This window comes from Lontra canadensis, unplaced genomic scaffold, assembly GCF_010015895.1.
Source record: "Lontra canadensis isolate GAN:19392208 unplaced genomic scaffold, GSC_riverotter_1.0 scaffold2, whole genome shotgun sequence".
Classification (NCBI taxonomy): Eukaryota; Metazoa; Chordata; class Mammalia; order Carnivora; family Mustelidae; genus Lontra; species Lontra canadensis.
In genome coordinates, this window is record NW_022630996.1 from 10,893,819 (window position 1) to 10,918,487 (window position 24,669).

A 24,669-nucleotide genomic window follows, 5' to 3' on the forward strand; every position below is an offset into this window, starting at 1 on the left:
CATCAGGCTCTCTGCTCAGCAGAAAGCATGCTTCTCCATCTCTCTCTGCCTACTTGTGATCTCTGTCTGTCAAATAAATAAATAAAATCTTAAAAAAAAAAAAAAGAATGGTCTTGCTTGCTATTTTCCTTTTTTTTTTTTCTTGTTTCCATGTATACCTATGGTAGATACTTTGGGGAAGGGCCTACCCCAGGCACAAGGTGCCCTTCTCTGGGGACTACCTCTTGACCCACAAGGGTCGTCAGCCATTTGTAACTATCTGTTCTCTACCCACTGGCATGGTTGCCAACCAGATTCTCTTTCCCTGTAACTTTGAATTGGGAAGAAGAGAGAGTCTTGAAAGCGCAAGTGTTGGGGGTTGCAAATTTGTGCGGGTGTGAGGTATGAAGAGTTTTCTGCAGAGAGAGACAAACGGAGACTGAAGATGGATAGAGTTCAGGCTGCTTTCCGTTCCCTAGTTTCAGCCGTTTTCTGAGACCTGACTGAATTCTCTCTACCCTTTATTGCCGTAAATTGTCTTAGATTTTCTTATACTTCTTCCCTCCTACCCGACCTTGTACTTTCTGATTAAAGTAGCTTAAATTGGTTTCTGTTATTTGCACCCAAAGGGTTCTTAATTAATACAATCTATTAGCTGTCTACCCTTCCAGACTCAGGCCAATCCACACTGAGTACACTTCTGGGTTCAAAGTTTGTAAGAGATCGCTCATGAATATAAGAATTAAAAATTAAGCTATGTCTTAACTGTCATCTTTGCCTAGGTCCATTATATTTTGTTATTAGTTTCTGGATTATTGAGTCTGCTTGTGTTATCATAATGGGACTGGTCCCTTGTTTGCCTGGGCCTGTGCTATCTGTCTCGCCCATATTACCTGACATATTAGACACAATTTCTGTGAGGCCCTGCCTTCCCCAGCACGATAGCTATCCCTTCTGATTAGAAACTGTCACCAGTTGCCTATCCTTATAATTTTATGGACTTTGCTGGTTATACTATTAAGAAATAGGCATTAATCAAGAGTTGGGGGGGTGCCTGGGAACTCAGTGGGTTAAGGCTCTGCCTTAGGCTCAGGTCATGATCTTAGGGTCTTGGGATCAGGCCCCGCATCGGGCTCTCTGCTCAGCACGGAAGGCTGTTTCCTCCTCTCTCTCTGCCGGCCTCTCTGCCTACTTGTGATCTCTTTCTCTGTGTCAAATAAATAAATAACATCTTTAAAAAAAAAAAGAGTTGGGGGGGCATAAAGAGGCATATCACCCTCTGTCAGGGCTGCATCCAGAGAGAACCACTGCTGGGGCTACGTGCTACCAGAGATCTTTGTAGGTGTGTATGTGTTTGTGTATAATAGGCACACTTTAAACAGACTTGCATAGTCTGTAAACGCAACCATAACAAAGTTGATTTGTAGTTTTTATTCACTTATGCATTGCGAACATTATCACATGTTAATTAATCTGTACTTACAATATTTCATAGCTACATAATACTTCATTCTATGGATATACTATAAGCACTTTTTCTGTTGTTGAACATTTAGGTTCATTTTGTTTCCTTTTTCTTTGACGCTTTTAAACGATACTGAAATATCGTTTAAAAGCATCAAGGTGCCTGGGTGGCTCAGTCGATTAAGCATCTGAATCTTCAGATTTTCTCCCCGCCCACCCTCACTCATTCTCTCTCTGAAATAAATAAATCTTAAATAAAGAAGTGAACATCACTACAGAAACCTCTTACCTAGGTTTTCCACCCCCCACTTCTGGAAGTTTAATTTCCTTTTTTTGAGTGTACGTGCTGCCGAAGTGAGCACATTTTTTGAGAGAAAGTAAGTGGTGGGGGAGGGGCAGAGGGAGAGAGAGTGAATCTTAAGTAGGCTCCCATGCTCAGGACAGAGCTTGATGTGGGGCTCGATCTCACAACCCTGAGATCATGAACTGAGCTAAAATCAAGAGTCAAAAACTTAACAGACTAAGCCACCCAGGCGCCCCATCCCTAGGTTTAATTTCTAAAAGTGGAATTTTTTTAGTCAAAATGAATATATAATATTGAGGATTTTTCGTTTACACTGTTGGATTGCCTTTCAAAACTCTGCATCAAAAAAACCCCACCCAAAACCAAAAGAAACACAACTCTGTATGAATTCATATTCCAACCATCAGTGAGTTAATTCTTCCATCAAGAGGCACAAATGAATAGTTTCATTATTGCTTTAATTTGCACTCCTTTAAGTGAAATTAAATATTTAAAATATTTATTGACCAATTTTTTTCTTTTGTGAATTTCTGGTTCATAGCCTTTGCTCATTTTCCTACTAAAGTATTCAAAATTTTGTCATTGATGTGTAGGTCATCTGTGACTATTTAGTTTATTGGTCCTCTGTTTTTCATTTGTATTTTAAAGGGAATATAACAGACTCTGAAAACAGATTGTCTGTTGGCTGTGTGACCTTGGACAAATCACTTAAACTCTTTGCACCTCAATTTCCTTAGGTGCAGAGTGTAAAATACACATGGTGTGTGTGCAAACACAGAATCATGTCTAGTACAAAGATACCTCATTAAGATTTGTTAATAATGTTTTCAGCTTGCTGTTGTCTCTTAGGTATACGTGTTTCCTTTTAGTCTTAGTGATGGTTCTATTTTTTTTTTTATCTTTAAAAGAAATCTGGTCTTGTTCTTTATGCTTTCCTCTGACTGTCAATAAGCTTAAGTAATTCAAGGTAATTATTTCTTATTCTGGTTGCACCCTAGGATTATAAGCCTTAAACACATCAGAGAAATCTGAAGTCAGGCTACTGTCATACTTTATGCACATATACTTACTCAGAGATCCAAATTAATGAGTGATTTCATGCAAATGATTAAATAAGACCTGATAACCTATTCCCGTCACCTATCCATTATTTTCTGATGGCTTTGGGTTTTTGTCCCTTTGTCAAATGGGGCGTAGCTGCACCATTTTTAAGAGCGTATGTTTGTTTCTTAGGATAATGAATTACTAAACTTTGCTTCCTTATAAAAATGTAGTCAATATCTGAGAATGACAAAATTGTATCGACTTACTGATGTTGAATTTGGAAGTTGGTTCTTGGGTTGAATATTTGTTTCTTCTGAGGGGTTTGTACATTTTTAGTGCTTTCCATGATAGGGAGCAAATACTGCAGAATTTCTTGAGTTTGAGCTATTCTTTTATCCCTGTAGATTCTCTTTTCATCATCTGTCCAATTTATGCCAGTCTTCTTGCTCTGGAAAGAAGTACATTCTTTCATTTTGCTTTTAAAGTTGCGACGCAGATCTGGGGAGCAACCACAAATACACGCACAGGTACATGAACTAAATCAACTCATCAATTACTTATTGAACATTATGTGCCAAGGATCTGTCTAAAAAACCTTACCCATTATATTGTAATTACAGGGTCAGAAAATAGCAAATAAGTAATATATATAGTATGTCAGATAATGCTGAAGTTTACAGGATAAAATAATGTGGGGGAGGGAAATAAAGAATTCTTGGGGGAGGGGTTGACTTCTGTTTTTTACAAGGCGTTCAGGGAAGATCTCCCTGTGAAGTTGAGGAACGTCAGAGGAATTAGGGAGTGAGTCAAGCAGATACCAGAGTAAAAGAGCATTCTAGGCAAGAAAAATAGTAGGTGCAAAGGCCCTGAGCGAGGAGCATGTTAGTTTGTTGATCACAAAGATGGCACAAGTGGCTAAAGTAGACTGAATTATGGGGAAAGAGCTAAGACAGCGGCTCGGCTAGGTGGCTTGGACAGCGTTCACATGGGGCCGTACAGGCCATTGTAAAGACTGACTTTACTGAGTGTGAAATGGGGAGCTACTGAAGGGTTTTGAGCCAGAGGAGTGTTACCATCTGAGATTTGTTTTAGCAGGACCCTGCTGTTATATAATCCTATATTTTGAGATTTTACTAATGAATTAATGTGTGATGAGAGAAGAGAGGAATCAGTGGTGACCGCAAAGCTTCTGATCTTGAGAAACAGAAGGATGGAGATATGGGAAAGACCATGAGAAGGGCATGCCGGAAATCCCTTCTTAACTACAGGATATGCAGGAATGATTGTTTATTTTGTTAATTGTGATCATTATAATAACATTAAAAAGTGTTTACTTCCTCCTTGCATTAGGTAAGACTACTATATTAAAAAAAACAAACCTCAGAAAATAACAAGTGTTGGTAAGGATCTGTGGAAATTAGAACCCTGGTGCACTGTTGCTGGGAATGGAAAATGGTACAGTCACTGTGAAGAAAAGTATGGTGGTTCCTCAAAAAATTGAAAATAGATTACTATATGATCCAGCAATTCTATCCGGGTCTATGCCCTAAAGAGTCGAAAGCAGAGTCTCAAAGGGGTATTTGTACATGATCATAGAAGCAGCATTATTCAATTCACAGTAGCCAAAAAGGTGGAAGGAACCCAGGTGCCTACTGATGGATGCATAGACAGACAACACGTGGTCGATATGTACAATGGAGTACCACTCAGCCCTTGACAAGAAGGAAATTCTGACACCTTCTACACCATGGATGAAACTTGAAGACATTATGCTCGGTGAAACAGACCAGTCACAAAAAGACAAATAATGTATTTGTCTTCCAAATATTTGATTCTACTTAGGTAAGAAGTAGTCAAAGAGAGATTCAAAGTAGGATAGTTGCCAGGAGCTGGGAGGAGAGAGGAATGGGGAGTTGTGTAATGGGTACAGAGTTTCAGGTTAGTAAGATGAAAAGAATTTTGGAGATTGTGTGCATGACAAGGTGAATGTACTTAACAATACCCGAACTTTAGGCTTAAAAATAGTTAAGATGGTAATTTTATTTCATGTGTATTTTGACACAATTCTTAAAAATTCTATATACTCAGGAAGAGAGCTGAAGGATAAAAAGAAACCCTGAATAAAGCCTGAAGGAAGACTAGAGGACATTTTAAAGGACGCAGCAAGATTACTTACAATTATAATGCCCAAGATGGTGTGTAGACAACGTAAGAAAAAGTAGAATACACTTAGAATAAAAGCATGAAATACGTTATGCTTTGTAAAAAGAAGGTTAGAGATATATCTTTGTTGGTTCCTATTCTTCTTCTGATCCATCCGTACTGGAATACCCAAGGATCTGCTCCGTAACCCTCTTCTATATCCGTCCTCACTTAAGAGTCTCATCCAGGTTCACGCCCTAGAATGCGGTCTTTATCTGAAAATCTCTACATGTGTATCCAGCCCAGACCTCTTTCTTGAACTCCAGACTCATACCCAACTGCTAACTCAGTTCTTCTGCTTCAGTGTCTGAAAGGCATTTCAAAAATAAGCCTAAGCCGATTTGCTCATCTGCCCTCAGTCTTTACCATCTCAGCAGAAGAGAACTCCACTTCACTTAGTTGCTCTAGAAACTGAAACTGGCAATTCAACTGCTGTAAACAATTGTGAAACCATCACCACATTCAGGATCTAGAAAAAAACATCGTAAGAGATTCCTTGTGTTCCTTTCTAGTCCATTCTTCCCTTCATCTCCTGCTCTATGCCATCTTCCTCCAGGAAAGCTTTATCTAGTTTTTTTTTCCTCTATAAATTAGTTTGCATTTCCTATACATGAGATTTATACAGCATTTCATAAGTCTGACTTCTTGTACTCAGCACAATGATTTTGAGATTCATTCATATCATGTGTTCATTCCTTTTTTATACTATGGTATGGAAAAGGCAGCAATGGTGACGTATTGAGAATAAGGCAATTAAATAGATTTTTTCCAAAGCTATATTAAAATTTTTTTTCTGTATCAAACTTATATAGAAGTTAAATAAGGCAAGCACTTTTCAGAATCAGGAATAAAATGGCTAATAATTCTTTCCGATTATAAACAGTTCCAAATTTCATAGGATTTATTAATGATGATACAGTGAAAGTAACCTTTGTCTTTATTAAAATCCTAAACAAACAAACAAACAAACAAACCTCCTTCTGCTGGTATCCTTGTCTTCTCAGCCCAGCTGGGAGTTTGCGTGCTCATAGGACACTTGAAGGATTTTACTTTGAAACAGTTTCCATACAAATTAGTGCTCTTGGGCTGAATTATTTCGTGGATTGTCTTCTCACCAGTTTCTAACGACTGTCTTTGTTGGTCTTTGCTGAGCCTCTGAATCCTATTTTGGGAGCTGAAAGAAATTGCGTACTCTGATTTCAGTGTCACCGGTGATCTATCTAATCAAGAGTAACGTAGTGCCATGTTATATTTGTATATTACACCTCGCAGTATGTAAAGGAGACTTACAGATATTGTATTACCAGTCCTATGGTCGAGGCAGGATGGCCAGTGTTATCCCCATCTTACATCAGAGAGGGAGTGCTAAGGAATCAGACTGGTTAAGCTTACTTGCTCAACATCATGCAGCTAATAAGAGGGAGGGACGGGTCCAGAATTGACAGCTTGTAACTCCAATACTTTTTTCTACTTTCTCTTATTTTCCTGTATCATTTGATATCTTTCTATAGATAGATTTCTTTAAAAAATTGTATTAGTTTGTTCAGTTCTAGAGCTAAGTATAGGCATGCCCAAAGAAGGTTTCTTACCTATTTTGAAGGTTTTGGGGGCAGGAGAGTCTACATATTTCCACAGAACCCATTATATTGAGTAGAAACCAAGTTCTTAGAAGAGCCATGGGAGGAAGAAAGCGCATACCATGTTTCCTCTGTTGGACACAGTCAGTCTACCTTCAGATACTTACTATTCCATGGTTCTGATGGTTGCTCATGTCATTATTCCTAGAACAGGAAAACTTGCCAAGGGAGCTAGTGATATAATAATTACTGGTTTAGAGAAACTACCAAATTTATCTATGTTATTCCTGAATTCACTTTCTATACTTCCTCCAGTCTCCAGGTACTAGGATTAGCCCTACGTGACTGACACTCCAATCGCTCTTATAGGTCGTGATGGGATAGTCATCCATCCCAAAGTGCTAAGTAATTATCTTACACCAGCAATATATATATTTTTTTTGAAAAAAGAGAAACTCAGATAATGCCGTGACAAATGCATAGAAATAAATGTCTAATTGTAGATTTTAAGGCATCCACGGGGGATAGTTCGGGAATACTGAAATCTCAATATCCTTCAAATGGTATCAGAAAAGCACTGCTATGTATTAACATCGGCCTACAGATACGATGGAGAATATAAAGAGACATCAATTAACAATTGTTATAAAAAAGCTACTTTTACCTGTTGCTTTAATTCAAAATCAAAATCATAGAAGCCAGAGGAAAAGGATTAAGGAAGCCGGGTAGAAGAAATCTAGTTCTCCTACCTCAAATATCTTTTTAGAAACCAAGCAGGAGCTCGTCCCGGTATTTTCACTAAAAAGAGAATAAGCCATAAAATATCTGAATGGAGATTTTTTTAAAAGATTAATGAAATTTAGTACTTTTACTTCTTGACATTTGCCTCATTCATACGTTTAATGGCTAGTTTAACTGAGTTTATCTTCAATTAATCTGCCATTGTTTTACTCAGACATGAAGTGTATTAGTACGTATTTCCCCTAGAAGCTTTTTAATTAAACTGTTTCAAGAGAATAGCAAACAGTAGAAATGCCTATCCAATAAATGTCAAAAAATTCAGAACTGAAAATACATATGTTAGATCTATGAAGGATATATACATGTACAGTCAGGTGACTAACTGTTTAGAGAGCCTACCAAGGACACAGCCATGACAGACCAAAAAAGTAGTGTAATATGTAACAGGTAGCTATATGTCACATGTATTATTTTAACGTTAAAATATAAAATAGGTATTGAAAATAGGTATTATTTGCTTTTCTGTTACATAAACACTATTATTTAAGCAAAACAATAGGACCAGTTAACAGTGGCGTTTAGCAGTAATTTATAGAACACATTAAGCACTATGTGTGAGAATAATAGAATATTTTGTTTCTTTCCTCTGATACAGATTTTAATTCTTTATTGGATATTTTAATTTTATAAGCCATATTGTGCATTTTTAAGACATAATAAGATTTTAAAAGCTGAATGTAAATATAATCGAGCTAACAGATACTTCCTATATTTAATAAAAATGAACAATAACAGGGGCGCCTGGGTGGCTCAGTGGGTTAAGCCGCTGCCTTCGGCTCAGGTCATGATCTCAGGGTCCTGGGATCAAGTCCCGCATCGGGCTCTCTGCTCAGCAGGGAGCCTGCTTCCCCGCCTCTCTCTCTCTGCCTGCCTGTCTACTTGTGATCTCTCTCTGTCAAATAAATAAAATCTTAAAAAAAAAATGAACAGTAACAGGTTTATGTCCCATGATAAAGTAGGATCTTTTTGAACTTTGTGTTTCCTTTTCTGATAATACTTCTCTGAATTGCCTGTACCTTTAAGATGTTCCTCCTTTATGTAGCGTTAACACAGCACATTCAGAGACCTGACTTGCCGTCTCCTCTTACCGAGCCCACTTTTACACTGGCCCCTGGTGGCGGTCCAGTGCAATGACATCAAGTAAGAGACCCCATCAACAGACAAACCTGAGTATGGAATAGGATTTTACTTACTGGATGCAGAAGGTTTTTGGACTTGTAAGGAATTAGTTTCCACCTCTCTAAAAATATCCAAGCTTGTTTTTAGCAGATTAGCTTTCTGGCATTCAGGCCATCTGCATCTTTAAATTCATCATGTAGGTGCTGCATGTCTGAAATGTCCATTGTTTTTAGACCCTCTGAAACTCCCTGTCACCATATGTTAAACTTCTTTCTCAGGGAAAATGTTTATAAAGCACGGAGGTAATCTGAAGGTGGATTTCAAATAAATTACAGTTTTCCTGGTGGTTTCATTCGGCTGCCCCTTTAGGTAACATATCTTTGGGGTTTGAGGCAGTCTTTCTTCCCCTAAATATCATTCCCCCCCCACTGTATGAGTTTTTGTCATAACCTACACACAATACAAATAGTTCAGGTGCAATGAATCCTTTTGTACAGTCCATGTGCTTCTTCAAAGATCTTCGAACAGTTTTAGAAAAACAGCATGTTATTTTACTGTAGTGTTTCCCTGTATTCTCATCTTCAAACTATTTCCAAATTAGAGGATGTTCTTCTTGTCCCACATGTTGAAAATGTGATTTAATGGCAGACCCAACATTTTGATAGCTTTTCTATGGCTGGCAACAATGATAGACATCTTGTAGGCCCAAGTCTATTGCAAAGAATGCTGCAATAAACACTGGGGTGCACAGATCTTTTCGAATTAGTGTTCTTGTATTCTTTGGGTAAATACTAGCAGTGGAGTTACTAGAACATATGGTAATTCTCTTTTTTAATTTTTTGAGGATCTCCATACTGTTTTCCACAGTGGCCACACCAGCTTGCATTCCCACCAACAGTGCACGAAGTTTCCCCATTCTCTGCATCCTTGCGAATACCTGTTGTTTCTTATGTTCTTGATTTTAGCAATTCTGATAGGTATGAGGGGATATCTCATTGTGGTTTTAAGTTGCATTTCGCTGACGATGAGTGATGTTGAATATCTTTCCATGTGTTTATTGACCATCTGTATGTCTTCTTTGGAGAAATGTCTGTTCATGTCTTTGGCCCATTTTTAATTGGATAATTTGTGTTTTTTGCGTGTTGAGTTGTATTAGTTCTTTATATATTCTAGATACTGTTTATCAACTATGCCATTTGCAGATATCTTCTTCCATTCGGTAGGTTGTCCTTCAGTTTTCTGGATTGTTTCCTTTGCTGTGCAAAAGCTTTTTATTTTCATGTAGTCTCAATAGTTTATTTTTGCTTTTGTTTCCTTTGCCTTAGGAGACATATGTAGCAAATGTTGCCATAGCCAATGTCAAAGAAATTACTGCCTATGCTCTCTTAGTGTAGGCTTTTTATGGTTTTAGATCTCACAGTTAAGACCTTACTCCATTTTGAGTTTATTTTTCTGTATGGTGTAAGAAAGTGGTCCAGGTTCATTCTTTTGCATGTAACTGTCCACTTTTCCCAACACCAGTGGTTAAAGAGACTGCCATTTTCTCATTGCATATTCTTGCCTCCTTTGTCGAAGATTAATTGACCAAATAATTGTTTTGTTTTTGTTTTTGTTTGTTTGTTTCTTTAGGGCTCTCTATTCTGATCTATTTTTGTGCTATCATACTGTTTTGATTTCTCATTTTGTAGCATCTCTTGAAATCTGGGATTGTGATACCTCTACTCTTGTTCTTTTTCAAGATGACTTTGACTATTCAGGGTCTTTCGTGGTTCTGCACAGATGTTAGTGTTATTTGATCAAATTCTATTAAAAATGCCATTAGTATTTTGATAGGGATTGCATCAAATCTGTAGATTGCTTTGGGTAGTATGGACATTTTAACCATATTTTCTCTCCCAATCCATGAGCATGGCATATCTTTCCATTTGTGTTATCTTCAGTTTTTTTCATCAGTGTTTTATAGTTTTCAGAATATAGGTCTTTTACCTCCTTGGTTAAGTTTATTCCTAGTTTTTCTATTATTTTTGGTGAAATTGTAAGTGGGATTGTTTTAATTTTTCTTTCTATTGCTTTATTATTAGTGTATAGAAATGCAACAAGTTTCTGTGTATCCTGCGACCTTGCTGAATTCACTCATCAGTTTTAGCAGTTTTTTGGTGGAGTCTTTAGGGTTTTCTATATGTAGTATCATGTCATTTGCAAATAGTGAAAGTTTTACTTTCTCCTTACAAATCTGGATGCTTCTTACTTCTTTTTGTTGTCTTGATTGCTAGGACTTCCTGTACTATGTTGAATAACAGTGGTAAGAGTGGACATCCTTGTTCCTGATCTTAGAGGGAAAGCTCTCAGTTTTTAACCATTGCGTATGATGTTAGCTGTGGGTTTTTTTAATATATGGCCTTTATTATTTTGAGGTGTGTTCCTTCTCAACCTACTTTGTGGAAGGCATTTATCATGAATTAATGTTGGACTTTGTCAAATGTGTATTCTGCTGTTTCAGGATGGAATGTTCTGCATATATCTTGTTAGATCCATCTGGTCCAATGTGTCATTCAAAGCCACTGTGTTTTTGTTGATTTTCTGTTTGTTTGGATGATCTATCCATTGATATAAGTGGGGTGGTTCAAGTCCCCTACTATTACTGTATTACTATTACTTCATGTTTGTTACTAGCTGCTTTATGTATCTGTTATGTGTATAAATATTTATGTTATAACTTCTTGTTGGATGTTTCCTTGATGATTATGTAATGTCCTTCTTTGTCTCTTGTTTTGAAGTATATTTTGTTTTGTTTTGAAGTATATTCTATTGCTACCTCAGCTTTCTTTTCACTTCCATTTGCATGATAAATATTTTTCCATTCCTTCGCTTTCAATGTGCATGTATATTTAGGTCTAAACAAATCTCTTGTAGGCAGCATATAGATGAGTCTTGCTTTTTATTCATTCTGTCACCCTATGTGTTTTGATTGGAGCATATAGTCCATTTACATCCAAAGTGATTATTGATAGGTATGTACTTATTGCCATTTTGTTACTTGTTTTATGGTTGATTTTGTAGTTCTCCATTTCTTTCTTCTTTTGCTCTCTTCTCACATGATTTGCTGGCTTTCTTTAGTGATATACCTGGATTCCTTTCTCTTTATTTTTTGTGCATCACTGATTTTTGATTTGTGGTTACTGTCAGTTTTGTATATAACATCTTACATATATATGGCAGTCTATATTAAATTGATAGTTGCTTAATTTTGAACTTATTCTTTACTCCTCTCCTTCCATTCTAGGTATATGGTGTCATGTTTTACATTCTTTCATTTAGTGAAATCCTTGACTGATTTTTTTATAGATATAATTTTATTGCTTTTGTGCTTCCTACTTTCTTACTCCTGCTTATGGTCTTTCCTTTCCCTCATAGACTCCCCTTTAGCATTTCTTGTAAGGCTGGCTTTGGGATCATGTAGTCCTTTAACTTTTATTTGGGAAACTCTTTATCTCTCCTTTTATTGTGAAAGATGGCCTTGCTGGGTAGACTATTATTTGCTGCTAGAGTATTATTTTGTCCTCTTAGCACTTTGACTATAGTATGACAATCTCTTCTGGCCTGCAAAGTTTCTGTTGAAAGATCAGCTAGTAGCCTTATGGAGTTTCCTTTGTATTATGTAATTATTTTTTTCTCTTTCTACTTTTAAAATTCTCTTGTTATCACAACTTTTTGCTATTTTATTACTATGTCTCTTGGTGTGGACCTCCTTGGGTTGATTTTGTTGGGGTCTTTCTGAGCCTGCTGGACCTGGATTTTTGTTTCCTTTCCCAGATTTGGGAATTTTTCAGATATTTCTTCAAATGTATTTTCTGCTCCCATTTCTCACTCTTCTCCTTATGGATTATGCAAATATTATTAGACCTAATGGTGTCACTAAGTTCTCTTGGTCTGATTTCAATTTTTATTATGTTTTTCTCTCTCATTCAGCTTGATTGCTTTCCATTACTATTCTCCAGGATGCTGATCCATTCTTCTGTTTCATCTAGTCTACTGTTTTTTCCAACTAACATATTTTTAATTTCGGTTATTGAGTTCTTCATCTCTGTTTGGCTTTCTATCTCTTTGTGTAGAGTATCACTGAGGTCCTCCACTCTTTTCACAAGTCCAGTGAGTATCTTTGTGACCATTACTTTAAATTTTCTATCAAGCATTTACTCATCTCCGTTTTGTTTAGTTCTCTTGCTGTGATTCTGTCCTTTTCTTCATTTGGAACATAATTCTCAGTGTCTGTTTCTAGGTGTTAGGAAAGTCAGCTACGTCTCCTGTTTTCCAAAGTAGTGGCCTGTGAAGAAGAGGTTTTGTGGTGCCCTATAATGCAATGTCCCCTGCTCACCAGAACCTGGTGCTTAAGGGGCATCTCATTTTTTATATTTTGTGCACCTTACTATTACGGTTGAGTCACTTTTGCCTCCAGTCCAGTCATCGGCATTGGCTCTCTTTGCCTAATGTGGGTAGCATTTTGATTCTGTGTTGTCAGTGGGCTAATCAGGGACTGCTTTGGGCTTGAGTTGGAATCAAACTAAGCATTTGCCAGAGATACTGTAGCACCAACCTGCTGGGCACTTTCCCTGTGTTGTCTGAGAAGCTTTGGTTGGTGGGTGTGACCTGCTGTCAGACTACATGTCTGCCCCAGCCTACTGCTAAGGCTGCAGGTGGACTGCAGGTGTGTGCGGGAGTCACTTTGGAATGGTGCTGGTCTCTCCTAGATGCATGCACCCTTCTGGGCCCGTGGAACTGCCTTAGGTGGGTTCCTGCCAATGGTATATTGGAGGGGCAGTTTACGTGGAGTTAGGAGGTTTGTGCAGGTCTGCTGTGGGAGACAACCTGGAGCTGAGGACTGCTTGGAGGGGTGCGTCTGAAAGAGAACGTGGGGGTGCGGCACACTGTTAGCAAGTTAGGTCACAAGTGTTGGCACTGTACTGTGTCCCACAGGTGTCCATGTATCTAGGCTGGTGGGTGGGGTAGGGAAATGGCACCGGCTAGTTCTTTTATTTCTGGAGAAGTCTCCCAAAGATCCCTGTCCCTCTATAACACACTCTGAGATGAGTAAACAAATCTCCTTCCTATATACCCCATGTGTTTTTCAAACTGCTGTGTTCATGCTGTATCTCAGTGGGGCTGTGTGTTGTGCTGCTTCTTTAAGGGGGGACACTGAAGTTTCCTGTTGCCCTCCTGGCTCTCCCAAGAGTTGAGCCCACTGATTTTTAGCTTTCCAGGTATTAAGCTCCACCGATTGTAAGAACTCTCAAAATTATGCCCCTCTTCTTTTCTTGCAGGTTCTCCAGGCCTGGGGTTCTTGCTGTGCGGGTCTGGTACTCTTTCCTTTCCATATTTGTGGCATTCCTCCCTATAGCTAATAGTCCCACCAGTCCATTTAGCTCCTGACCTCATCTCTGCCCTTCCTACCCTCCTATTGTGGGGCAGGACAAGGATGTGTCCTCTTCTCTACACTTAGCTATGATGAGTCTGTTCTGCAGGCTTTGGGTTGCTTTCTGGGTTATTTACACTGATGCAGGTGTTACCTAGCTCTGTCTTTGGGATGAGGTGATCATAGGACCCTCGTACTCCACCATCTTCCCTGGAAGTCTACATTGTTTAATTTTCATATGTTAAATCAGTCTAGCATTTCTGGGATAAATTCTGTTTGGTCATTGTGTATAATCCTTTTATTTTTTTATTATTTTTTTAAAATTTTATTTATTTATTTGACAGAGATCACAGGTAAGCAGAGAGAGAGGAAGGGAAGCAGGCTCTCTGCTGAGCAGAGAGCCCGATGCGGGACTCGATCCCAGGACCCTGGGATCATCATCTGAGCCGAAGGCAGAGGCTTTAACCCACTGAGCCACCCAGGCGCCCTGTATAATCCTTTTAATATGCGATTCAGTTTGCTGGTATTTTGTCTTTTTGTCTTAATTTTTTTTTTAAATTTTATTTATTTGACAGATGGAGATCACAAGTAGGCAGAGAAGCAGGCAGAGAGCCTGATGCGAGGCTCGATCCCAGGACCCTGAGATCATGACCTGGGCTCAAGGGAGAGGCTTAACCCACTGAGCCACCCAGGTGCCCCTTGTCTTAATTCTTAATAGATTCATATCTTGGCAAAAAATATATATATATTCATTTGGACCCTGGAATTCTAACAGTTGTCTTTCTTGAGATAATTTCTCTGGTACTCCCCTTGCCCCAAACAACTCCTATATAATCCCATAACATAGCACGTAGCATTGATCACATTATATTTCTGTTGCCTCTTGTCACTCTACTTACTGAGAATAGACTGTATTTCTACTTTATCCTAGTATCTAGCACAATCCTTGACAGTATAACATGAGACTTCTGGGAAGCAGATGACCATCAGATTTTTAAAAGAACATGAAGAAACATGAAAAGAAGATTACATAACAAAGACTGATAAGAGAGTGGTTGAGACATAGAAGAACAGTGTCGGGAAGGTTAAAATATTGAGTTAAGATATGAATAAATATTGACAAGGTGTAAATTTTACTTATATATCACAGAATGTTTAAGTCTGTTCTGCTGGGATTATTTTAATAACATCATCCTGATGGATGACAAAGCAGAATCCCTCAGCTAAGTTGCTTCTTTCTATCAAATAGAGTTTTATTCTCTCTCGAAAGGGGAGAATAAATCTTGGTAAGAGATGACAGAAGTCAAGAGGCTCTGAGTGAGTTATTTCTAGTCCCAGACATATTATATCTCAAGTAAGGAAAGAATTTACATACAAGATCTCAAAACCACTGACCACCACCCCCCAATTCTTTTTTAAGAATTCAAGGAAGTGACCCTCTGCCCTTTGCCAAATGCCCAACTTTGTCATTTAAGACTGCATCATAATTTAAGGATCAATTCTCTCAAGAAAACATTCCCTGAGATTTCCAGGCTGGATTTGATCCTGTTTTCTGAACAAGCAGAGCCGTTTGTGTACATCAGTATCACTCAATCTTTCTAACTCTTCTTAAAATGAACTCTATATGAGCCTTACTAAAATTTGATACCTTACTAAAATTTAATATGTTTCAGGCAGAGAAGACAACAGGAGAAAAAGCACAGTGGTAAGATGGATCTATTCTGAGGCTACAAGAAGATCATCTTTGCTGAGGTCTGAAAGTGAAAGGCAGAGGATGGCAAGAGGTAAAACTGGAGAGGTAGTCAGGAGCCAGTTCACTGGAAGTCTAGTATGTCATGTTATAGAACTTGGTTTCTATGCTGTAGCAAGTGGTTGTCAAAAACTCTTTTTCTTTTGAACAGAACAGTATTGAAAGAAAGCTATGCAGGATGAAGAAGGGTTTGAGGGGCTAGGTCCTAACCATCTGGCCTTTCACCATCTCTCAAGATAGCTCCTAAAGTGGCAAGTCACTAGGTATGGACTGCAAATTGCCAACATCATAATTATCAAGTATCTTATAAAAATGTGATTCAGGGGCTAACAACAAAGACCAGCTCAGACTCAGAAGCTGGGGTTTCCATAAACTTCCCAGGTAATTCTTGAGTGCATTAAAACTTTAAAACCAGGGGCGCCTGGGTGGCTCAGTGGGTTAAAGCCTCTGCCTTCGGCTCAGGTCATGATCCCAGGGTCCTGGGACCGAGTCCCGCATCGGGCTCTCTGCTCTGCGGGGAGCCTGCTTCCTCCTCTCTCTCTCTCTCTCTGCCTGCCTCTCTGCCCTCTTGTGATCTCTCTCTGTCAAATAAATAAAATCTTTAAAAAAAAAAAAAGAAATTCTCCTACATATTTACTTTAAAAAAACAAACAAAAAAAACCCTTTAAAACCAAACATTGTATAAGACAACAGGCCCAGGACCTTCAAAAATGCCAGGGCTGTGCATGACAAAGAAAGGCTAAGTGGCTATTCCATATTGGAAGAGAATAAATGGATGTGTCATTTAAATGTGATTTTTGGGGTGCTAATGGAAGTCCTGGGACTGTGGGGCGCCTGGGTGGCTCAGTCATTAAACATCTGGCTTCTGCTCAGGTCATGATCCCAGGGTCCTGGGATCAAGCCCCGCATTGGGCTCCCTGCTCAGTGGGGAGCCTGCTTCTCCCTCTCCCTCTGCCCCTGCTTGTGTTCTCTGTCTCCCTGTATCTCTCTCTGTCAAATAAATAAATAAAATCTTAAAAAAAAAAAAAAAGAACTGTGCCAACTTCAACCACTGCTAGGAAACTAGGAATTACTATCTATATTCCTAGTTTACTCACCCAAACCTTGATTAGGGAATGATCTTCTGAAATAATCAAATATACAATCATCTGATACATTTGGCTTTATATCTAGAAAAGATGACAAAAGATCATTAGTAGCATGAAAATAATTTGAATCTTTTACACTTCATATTTTTTCTTTTTTTAAGAAAAGGCTAGAACATGTAAATAGTTTAGCTCAATAAACTAATGCAAACAGTTATCACATATGAATTTTTGTTGCATTTTTGCTCTTTATTGTTAAAGTCTAAAAAATGTTCACACCCTTTGGGTCAGCGACTCCTTTCTAGGAGTCTATCATAAATAAGAATGTGTACAAGTAGAGTTATAAGGTCTTCATTATCATAACAGAAAAGAAGCAAAAGAAAAGTTTAACAAGGGAGGTAGGTAAATTTAAGGTTCACTAATACAATGGAATATTTTGCCACCATTTAATAACATAGAAAGAAGTTTATAATATACTGTAATTTTAAATGAAAATGTAGGTTGCAAAACAACATGAACATTCTGTGGTTAATTAACGTGGAATATATGTGCTCAGACATAGAAAAAGGTTAAAATGTGCTTTTCAGTTCTAATTTTTGATACTAAATTTTCAACAGAAGACTATATTAAGTTATATATTAAAAGTGATTTTCTTGTATGAGCACTATGAGAAAGAGTAGTTAAATTTCAAGTCAATAAACTATATTAGTTATAACAGAATTTTCCCCTTTCCTTGGTGTGGTTATTATTCCCATTTGCTATTTCTAGTTAGCCTGCTAGATCATAAACTAAATGGATATATATATGTACATATATTTTTAATTAGGTTCTGTCAAATCCTTTTTTGGAAATAAGTGTGGTATAAATGAATAGTAATGCAGATAGAGAGTCAAATGCATATCCAACTTAGCAGATTCCAGTAGAACTAAATGAATCCATAATTTTCTCTCCTGAGCTCATCCTCTATTAAGAAATGAGGTTTTTTTTAAACCTAAAATCCCTATATTCTGTTTAGGGAAAAACCTCTCAAATCAGAGATATCCATCAAGTTCATGGCCACTCACTCCAACCCTCCAGTGTAGTTGACCACTCCTTTCTCTGTGCTCTCTAGAAGCCCAATCTAGAATACTGGCATTGTACCTGTAACACTGCAGTCAATTTGTTTACTTGTTTTTCTCCCCCTTTTAAAAATGAGCTGCTGGGAGTAAGAAATGGTGTAGCTTACTTCATATCCCTAGCACCAAGCACAATGACAACCTCAATAATGTGGCACCAAAAAGTGTTCGTTGAATGAATGAATTGTTTAGAAGCAGAACATTACCTTTCACTTCAGAATTTGATTCTCTGTGTCTTTGCACTAAATGTCCTTTATCACATGCCTAATGGAACACAGAATCAAAAGGAAAATAACACTATGTTATAAATATGAAAATGCAGTATATTTCCTGTATCATCCTTGGTATAGCAGTTTTTGACATTTCTCATTTTATCATAGGTTTAGAGTAGACAAAAATGCCTCTTAAATCAGAACCTCTTAATACCTTTCATAATACCACTTTTCTCCTACAGCAATGAGAAGAAAATACTGATATTTTGGCACTACTAAAGGGAGTTAAAAATCTTTTTTACTTCATATAGAATTTATTTACAATGAGAAAGAGACAAAAAAAATGTGTGCTTACAATCCCATTTAAATAAGAATAAATATGTAGGTAAGAATATGAAATGAGTAAAACTATATAAAATTGTGTGAAAGTGTATAATTGATTACAAAACTATCTTTGTATAAAAAAGATAAAAAATACTTTTTCATAGCTTGTCAAAGTCCAGAGTAGTAAGAGCATACACATGACATTGTTTTCTACCTTGAAAAAGTTGTAATGACCCAGCTAGACTAAATGAGACATAAAACACCATAGAATTATGACAACAAATCCTGAATAGTCTATAAATCACGTGACCAAACTTTGTTCAAAAAGTTTTTTTCCAAACTTTTGTTTCTGCATCTGTGCTATGTGAATATTATAAAGCATTTTCCAAAAGGGCAATGGAAAGGAAAAAAATATTGAAAACATCATCATTTTTTTGCCAACATGCTATGCATATCAACTCATGATGAAAAATGGACTATGAAAGAGAGTTAAAAACTAAACTTCCCTTCTTTGTAGATAAAATTGGCAGCAAAAAATGTGACATGATCATTATGAAAATGAAAGTATAAAAATCAAAACTTGATTATTAAAGGCACAGAGAAAGGAAATATTCTAGAAAAAAATATACAAAGTTAAAAACAGCAATATTATATAATCACGAGAATTTGCAGAGATAAGAGGTAAAATTAGGCTGGAGAAATTCACTTGTGATAAGACTTGATTTGATGAACTCTGTCATTTTTAGCCCTCTTTCCTTGATTGAAATGATGATGTAAGCAATAAACTACCACATTCATCCTACAGAAAATCACCAGGCCAGTGTCCTCATGACCATGATCTCCTAATTCTAACCACGGTAATCCATAATTGTTTTGCAGAAAGTCTTCCAAATCAATTATTGAGAATGACCTGGTAGGAAATAGAGTTAACTAGGATACTTTAAAATAACTTAAAAATAGGGGCTTTTGGGTGGCCAGTTGTTAAGTTTCTGCCTTTGGCTGAGGTCATGATCCCAGGGTCCTGGGATTGAGTCCCACATTGTGCTCCACATCAAGCCCCATAGAGAAGTAAATATATGTGCGTCTCACAAAATCTACATACAAAACAATAAGAAACAATCCCACAAACAAAATCTAACTTTGGTTATTGAGTTCTGCAAATGAGTTAACACACTCATTTAGAGATTAGATTAGTTTACTGAAATTTTTTTATAATCTTGGCCCTCTCCCAAGCATACTCATGTTGCTTAGATTGCAAAATTTACAAACAAAAATAAGGTATCATGGTAAAAATATGCACTATTACTCAACAGTGTGCGAGACTAGAATTAAGAATTTACGAGGACTACTGCACACAACACGTGCGTGCATGCTGTGGAGTGCATCAGCGTCAGGCTTACGGCATCAATATGGTATGTCTGCAGGGTGTTAACACTGGAGGAGAAGTAAAGGCTGCAGCAGAGCTCCTGTACATACATTTCTTTGCAACTTCCTGTGACTATGTAATTCTTTCAAAATAAAAAGTTCTTAAAAAACGCTATTTGTGGGGCGCCTGGGTGGCTCAGTGGGTTAAAGCCTCTGCCTTCGGCTCAGGTCATGATCCCAGGGTCCTGGGATCAAGCCCCACATTGGGCTCTCTGCTCTGCAGGGAGCCTGTTTCTTCCTCCTCTCTCTCTCTCTGCCTACTTGTGATCTCTGTCAAATAAATAAAATCTTAAAAAAAAAAAAAAGGCTATTTGTTTTTGTCTGGTTCTCCCCAAAGGCAAAATTTCTGACCTGAGTGTCTCTGGAGCTGGGGGTGGGGACAATGGCACTCTTCTCTCAGTGACACCCACTTTAGTTGCTGAGCTGCAGGTGGAAAGAGGGCAGTAGTCTCAGGTCTTCTGTATTGGCCTCTTCTGGGGTGGAATCAGCATTTTACAAGCCAAGGCAAGGGCAGTTGGGCCCAAAATATGTAATGTGGCACTCCCAGCAGAATCTCTGTCTCATGAATGGGGCCTGGGTAGAAGGGAGCCCCCACCTGTTGGCTGCACTCACCTGGAACTTCAACAACAGGGAGCTGGAGGCAGGATATGAAATACTGATGCCCTGCCCTCCTTGGGAAGACAGCCCTTGGACTGGCATCTGTGGACAGAGGGGGCCCTGTGTTCTTGGCCGCACTGGGGGGTAGGGGAGATCTTGATTTCAAATACCACAGGCTCTTGATATTTTCTTTTTATCAAGTTCTAGTAGGTTTTCACAAATAGAGGTTTTTTCATTTGCTGTTTGCCCTCAGGACAACTTCCAGAAACTTTAAATGGTTTTGTGTGTGTGTATATGTGTGTGTGTTAGTATCACCAATTTTTGCTGGGTGAATGGATCTGCAGAGCTCCTCATGCTGTCATGATGGAAATCGATATTGCAACATCGTCTATTCCTACACCTTTTACTGCCATTTTTCTTCATTTTAATTAGCTTTCTTAGTTTTAATTTCTATCCTAGATGTATCTTTGTAAGATGCCTCAAATACTTTTCAGAGTAAACTAAGTGATTTAAATATAGTACCTTAATAAAACCTACCTCATGTCTGTCAAAGTTCTTTTGTGTTTTTATAAAGAGCAAATAATATGAGCAAAGTTTTAATCATTGACTTTTCCTGTGGGGGGGAGAATTAGGGTATAGGAAGTGTAACAAGAAATGACTTGCCATTCTCCTGCCACCATTTTTTCAAAAACTGTTAATAACCAGATCGGTGCGTACCTCTTGCTCTTCTCTGGTGTTCTGATGACTTGCTATGGTAGAATTTCTTTCCTTCTTTGTTTTCAGGTGTTTTTTCTTGTTTTTTATCTAAATAAAAGAGTCATATTTAAAATTAATATTTAACACATCAAAGACCATATATATGCAGATATAAAACTATCTTGAGACTTTCAGTTCTATTCCTTTAAGTACAGCTAAAAACCCTAGGTATTATATAAAAATTAAACATAAGAGGCTCTAAAAAGTGGAAAGAAGGTGGCGGACTGGTTAGGGACCTCAGGAGCAGAGGAGTAGCAGGAATGTGAGTAGATCCTCTGTTTTGTTTTTGCTTCAGACATCCCAGCTTTAGAGCTGGAGAAACCAGCAACCCAGAAATGCCACTAAGTGAAGAAATAATGTCTGAAAACTTCCTAAATTTGATGAAAGACATGAATGTAAATATCCAAGCTCAATGAACTCCAAGATGAACTCAGAAACCTATGATGAGATACATTATAATTAAACTTTCAAAGATAAAGAGAATCTTGAAAGTAGCAAGAGAAAAGCAAATTATTACATGCAAGAATCCACAAAAAGATTATTAGATTTCTCAGGGCACCAGGGTGGCTCAGTTGGTTAAGCCTCAGACACTTGGTTTCAGCTCAAGTCATGATCTTAGGATCATGAGATTGAGCTCTGTGTCAGACTCTGTGCTTAGCACAGAGTCTGCTTAAAGATTCTTTCCCTCTGCCCCTCCTCTTGCACGCTCTGTCTTTCTAAGATAAATAAGTCTTTAAAAAAAAAAAGTTTATTAGATTTTTCATCAGAAACTTTGGAGGCCAAAAGATAGTGTACCAACATATTCAAAGTGCTTAAAAAATGGCATAATTGTCCTTCAAAAGCTAGGAAAAAATTAAGATATTCCCAGATGAACTCTCTCAGCTTTTCTTTGTGACCACTAGACACATCCTGCAAGAAAAGTTCACCTGCAAGGTGAAATGAAAACACACTGGACACTAACTTGAATCTGTAGAGAGAAATAAAGATCCCAAGGTAACAACATGAAGAATTATAAAAGCTAGTTTATTTTTGTAACAATGGTTTTAAAGAGCACTTTTCTCCCATATAATTTAAGAGATTAATACATTTAAAGAAAAAGGTTATGAATGTAGCTTCATCCTGTTGTGATCAGAGAAGATACTTTGTAAGACAGCTATCTTTTAAAATCTATTAAGACTTATTAAGTTATATACCAACAAATTAGATAACCTAGATGAAAGAACAAATTCCTAGAAACACAAAACGTAGCAAGACTATATTACAAAGAGATAGAAAATATGAACAGATGAATAACTAGTAAGGAGATTGCATCAGTAATCAAAAATCCCCCAGCAAGAACAACAAACCCTAGACCTGATGCCTTCATGGGAAGATTCTAGCAAGCATTTAAAGAGGAAATAGTACCAGTCCTTCTCAAACTTTTCTAAAAAACTGAAGAGGAGGGAACTCTACTAACTCATTCTATGAGGCCAGTATTATTCTACTACTAAAGCCAGACAGACACTACAAGAAAAATCAAAGACCAGCATCTCATGAAAATTAATGCAAAAAATCCTCAACAAAAGACTAACAAATTAAATTCAGCAGCATATCAAAAGGATTGTACACAGTGACCAAATAGGAATTATTCCTGAATGCAAGGATGGCTCAACATACCAAGTCGATCAATGTAAAACACCACATGATTATCTCAATTGATGCAGACAAGGCAATTGACAAAATTCAACACCCTTTCACCATTACAAAAAAAAAAAAATCCCAATAAACAAGGCATACAAGGAAACTACCTCAACACAATAAAAGCCATGTACCAAAAACCTACAGCTAACATTGTGTTCAATGGTGAAGACTTAAAGAATTTCCTAAAAGGATGTTTGTTTTTATCACTTCTATTCAACACAATACTGGAAGTTCTAGCCAGAGCAATTAAGCATGAAAACTGAAGAAAAGGCACTGCAATGGGAAATAAAATGATCTCTGTAGATGACATGATCTTATATTTTAAAAACCCTAAAGAATCCATAAAAAACCTGTTTGAACTAATAAATCAGCAATGGAGGAGGATACAAAGTCAACACAGAAAAATCAATTGCATTTTTATACACAAAGAATAATTTGAAAAGAAAATTACAAAAAATTCCATGTACAATAGCATCAAAAAGAATAAAATACTTAGGAATTAAGGAGGTGAAAGAACTATATAATGACAATCAAAATACACTGTTGAAAGAAATTAAAGAAGATAAAATTGATTAAATTGTATCTCTTGTTCATGAAGTGGAAGCCTTAATATTATTAAAATATCAGTACTACCGAAAGCAGGCTACGGATTTAATCCAATCCTTACCAAAATCCCAATGACTTTTTTTTTTTGCAGAAATAGAAAAATCCATCCTAATATTCATATGGATCCTCAAGGGACTCCAAATAGGAACAAAACTGGAAAGCCTGTACTATCTGATTTCAAAATTTACCACAATCCTACAGTAATCAAAATTGTGTGGTATTGGCATAAAGACAGACATATAGATCAGAAAGAAAGAATAAAGAGCCCATAAATAAATCATGTAGAAATGATCAGGTCGTTTTTGAGAAGGGCTCCAGGACCATTCAATGGGGGGAAAGACAGTCTTTTCAACAGATGGTGCTCAGAAAACTGGATATCCACTTGCAAAAGAATGAAATTGGACCCTTAACCAAATACCAAATAAAAAATTAACTCAAAATAGATTAAGAGCATAAATGTAAGACCTAAAAGGATAAAAGTCTTAGGGAAAAAAAAAAAAGGACGAAACTTAACAACACTTAATTTGGCCATGACTTATTGGATGTGACACTGAAGGTCAACAGCCAATAAGGGACTGAGGTCGTTAGCCCAACAGCCTCCGAAGAACTGAATTTTGTCAACAACTATGTAAGTGTGATTAAAAGTGTATCCTTCCTCAGTCATGTCTTCAGGTGAGACCATAGCTTGACCAACACCTTCACTATACTCTTTTGAGAGACCTTAGACAGAAGCATCCAGCGAAGCCACTCCCGAAGCCCTGCCTCACAGAAACAGTGTGATAATAAGTGTCCGCGAAGTTTTAAGCTATTGCTTGCGGTGATTTGTTACTCAGGAATAGAAAACTAATACATCTGTCTTATTCCATTCAGCTGCTATAACAAAATACCACAGAGTGGTTGGCTTAAAGTAAAGCAAATTTATTTCTCATAGTTCTCCAGGGTAAAGGTTGAGACCATTGTGGCAATACGGTCAGATGAGTGCGCTCTTTTGGGCCACAGACCTCCTATTGTATCCTTACGTGGTCAAAGGGGTTAGGGATCTCTCTGGAGCCTCTTTTATAAGGTACTAAATCATCCGGAGAGCTCTGCCCTCATGACCTAATCACCTCCCAAAAGGCCCACCTTCTAGCACTATTATACTGGGCATTATAATTTCAACATATGAATTGGGGGGAGATAGAAATATTCAGGTAAAGCGTTCTGTCCCTGGGCTCACCAA

General features: G+C 37.5%; 1 protein-coding gene across 4 annotated transcripts in view; it reads right to left on the reverse strand.

Annotated features, from left to right (window-relative positions):
- AGBL3 (ATP/GTP binding protein like 3) overlaps positions 1-24,669 on the reverse strand; it is a 55,070-nt gene that overhangs the window by 1,602 nt on the left and 28,799 nt on the right. Inside the window, exons 13-18 of one of the 4 annotated variants that reach the window (XM_032868807.1) lie at positions 21,126-21,212; positions 18,057-18,114; positions 16,748-16,819; positions 7,320-7,368; positions 5,971-6,167; positions 3,058-3,289 (exon numbers count right to left, since the gene is read on the reverse strand). In XM_032868807.1, the coding sequence (XP_032724698.1) occupies positions 3,058-3,289; positions 5,971-6,167; positions 7,320-7,368; positions 16,748-16,819; positions 18,057-18,114; positions 21,126-21,212 (695 nt within the window). Of the gene's footprint in view, positions 1-3,057; positions 3,290-5,970; positions 6,168-7,319; positions 7,369-12,619; positions 13,388-16,747; positions 16,820-18,056; positions 18,115-21,125; positions 21,213-24,669 lie in introns of those variants that run through there. The other 3 variants (XR_004383954.1, XM_032868817.1, XM_032868827.1) reach the window with 3 other exon arrangements.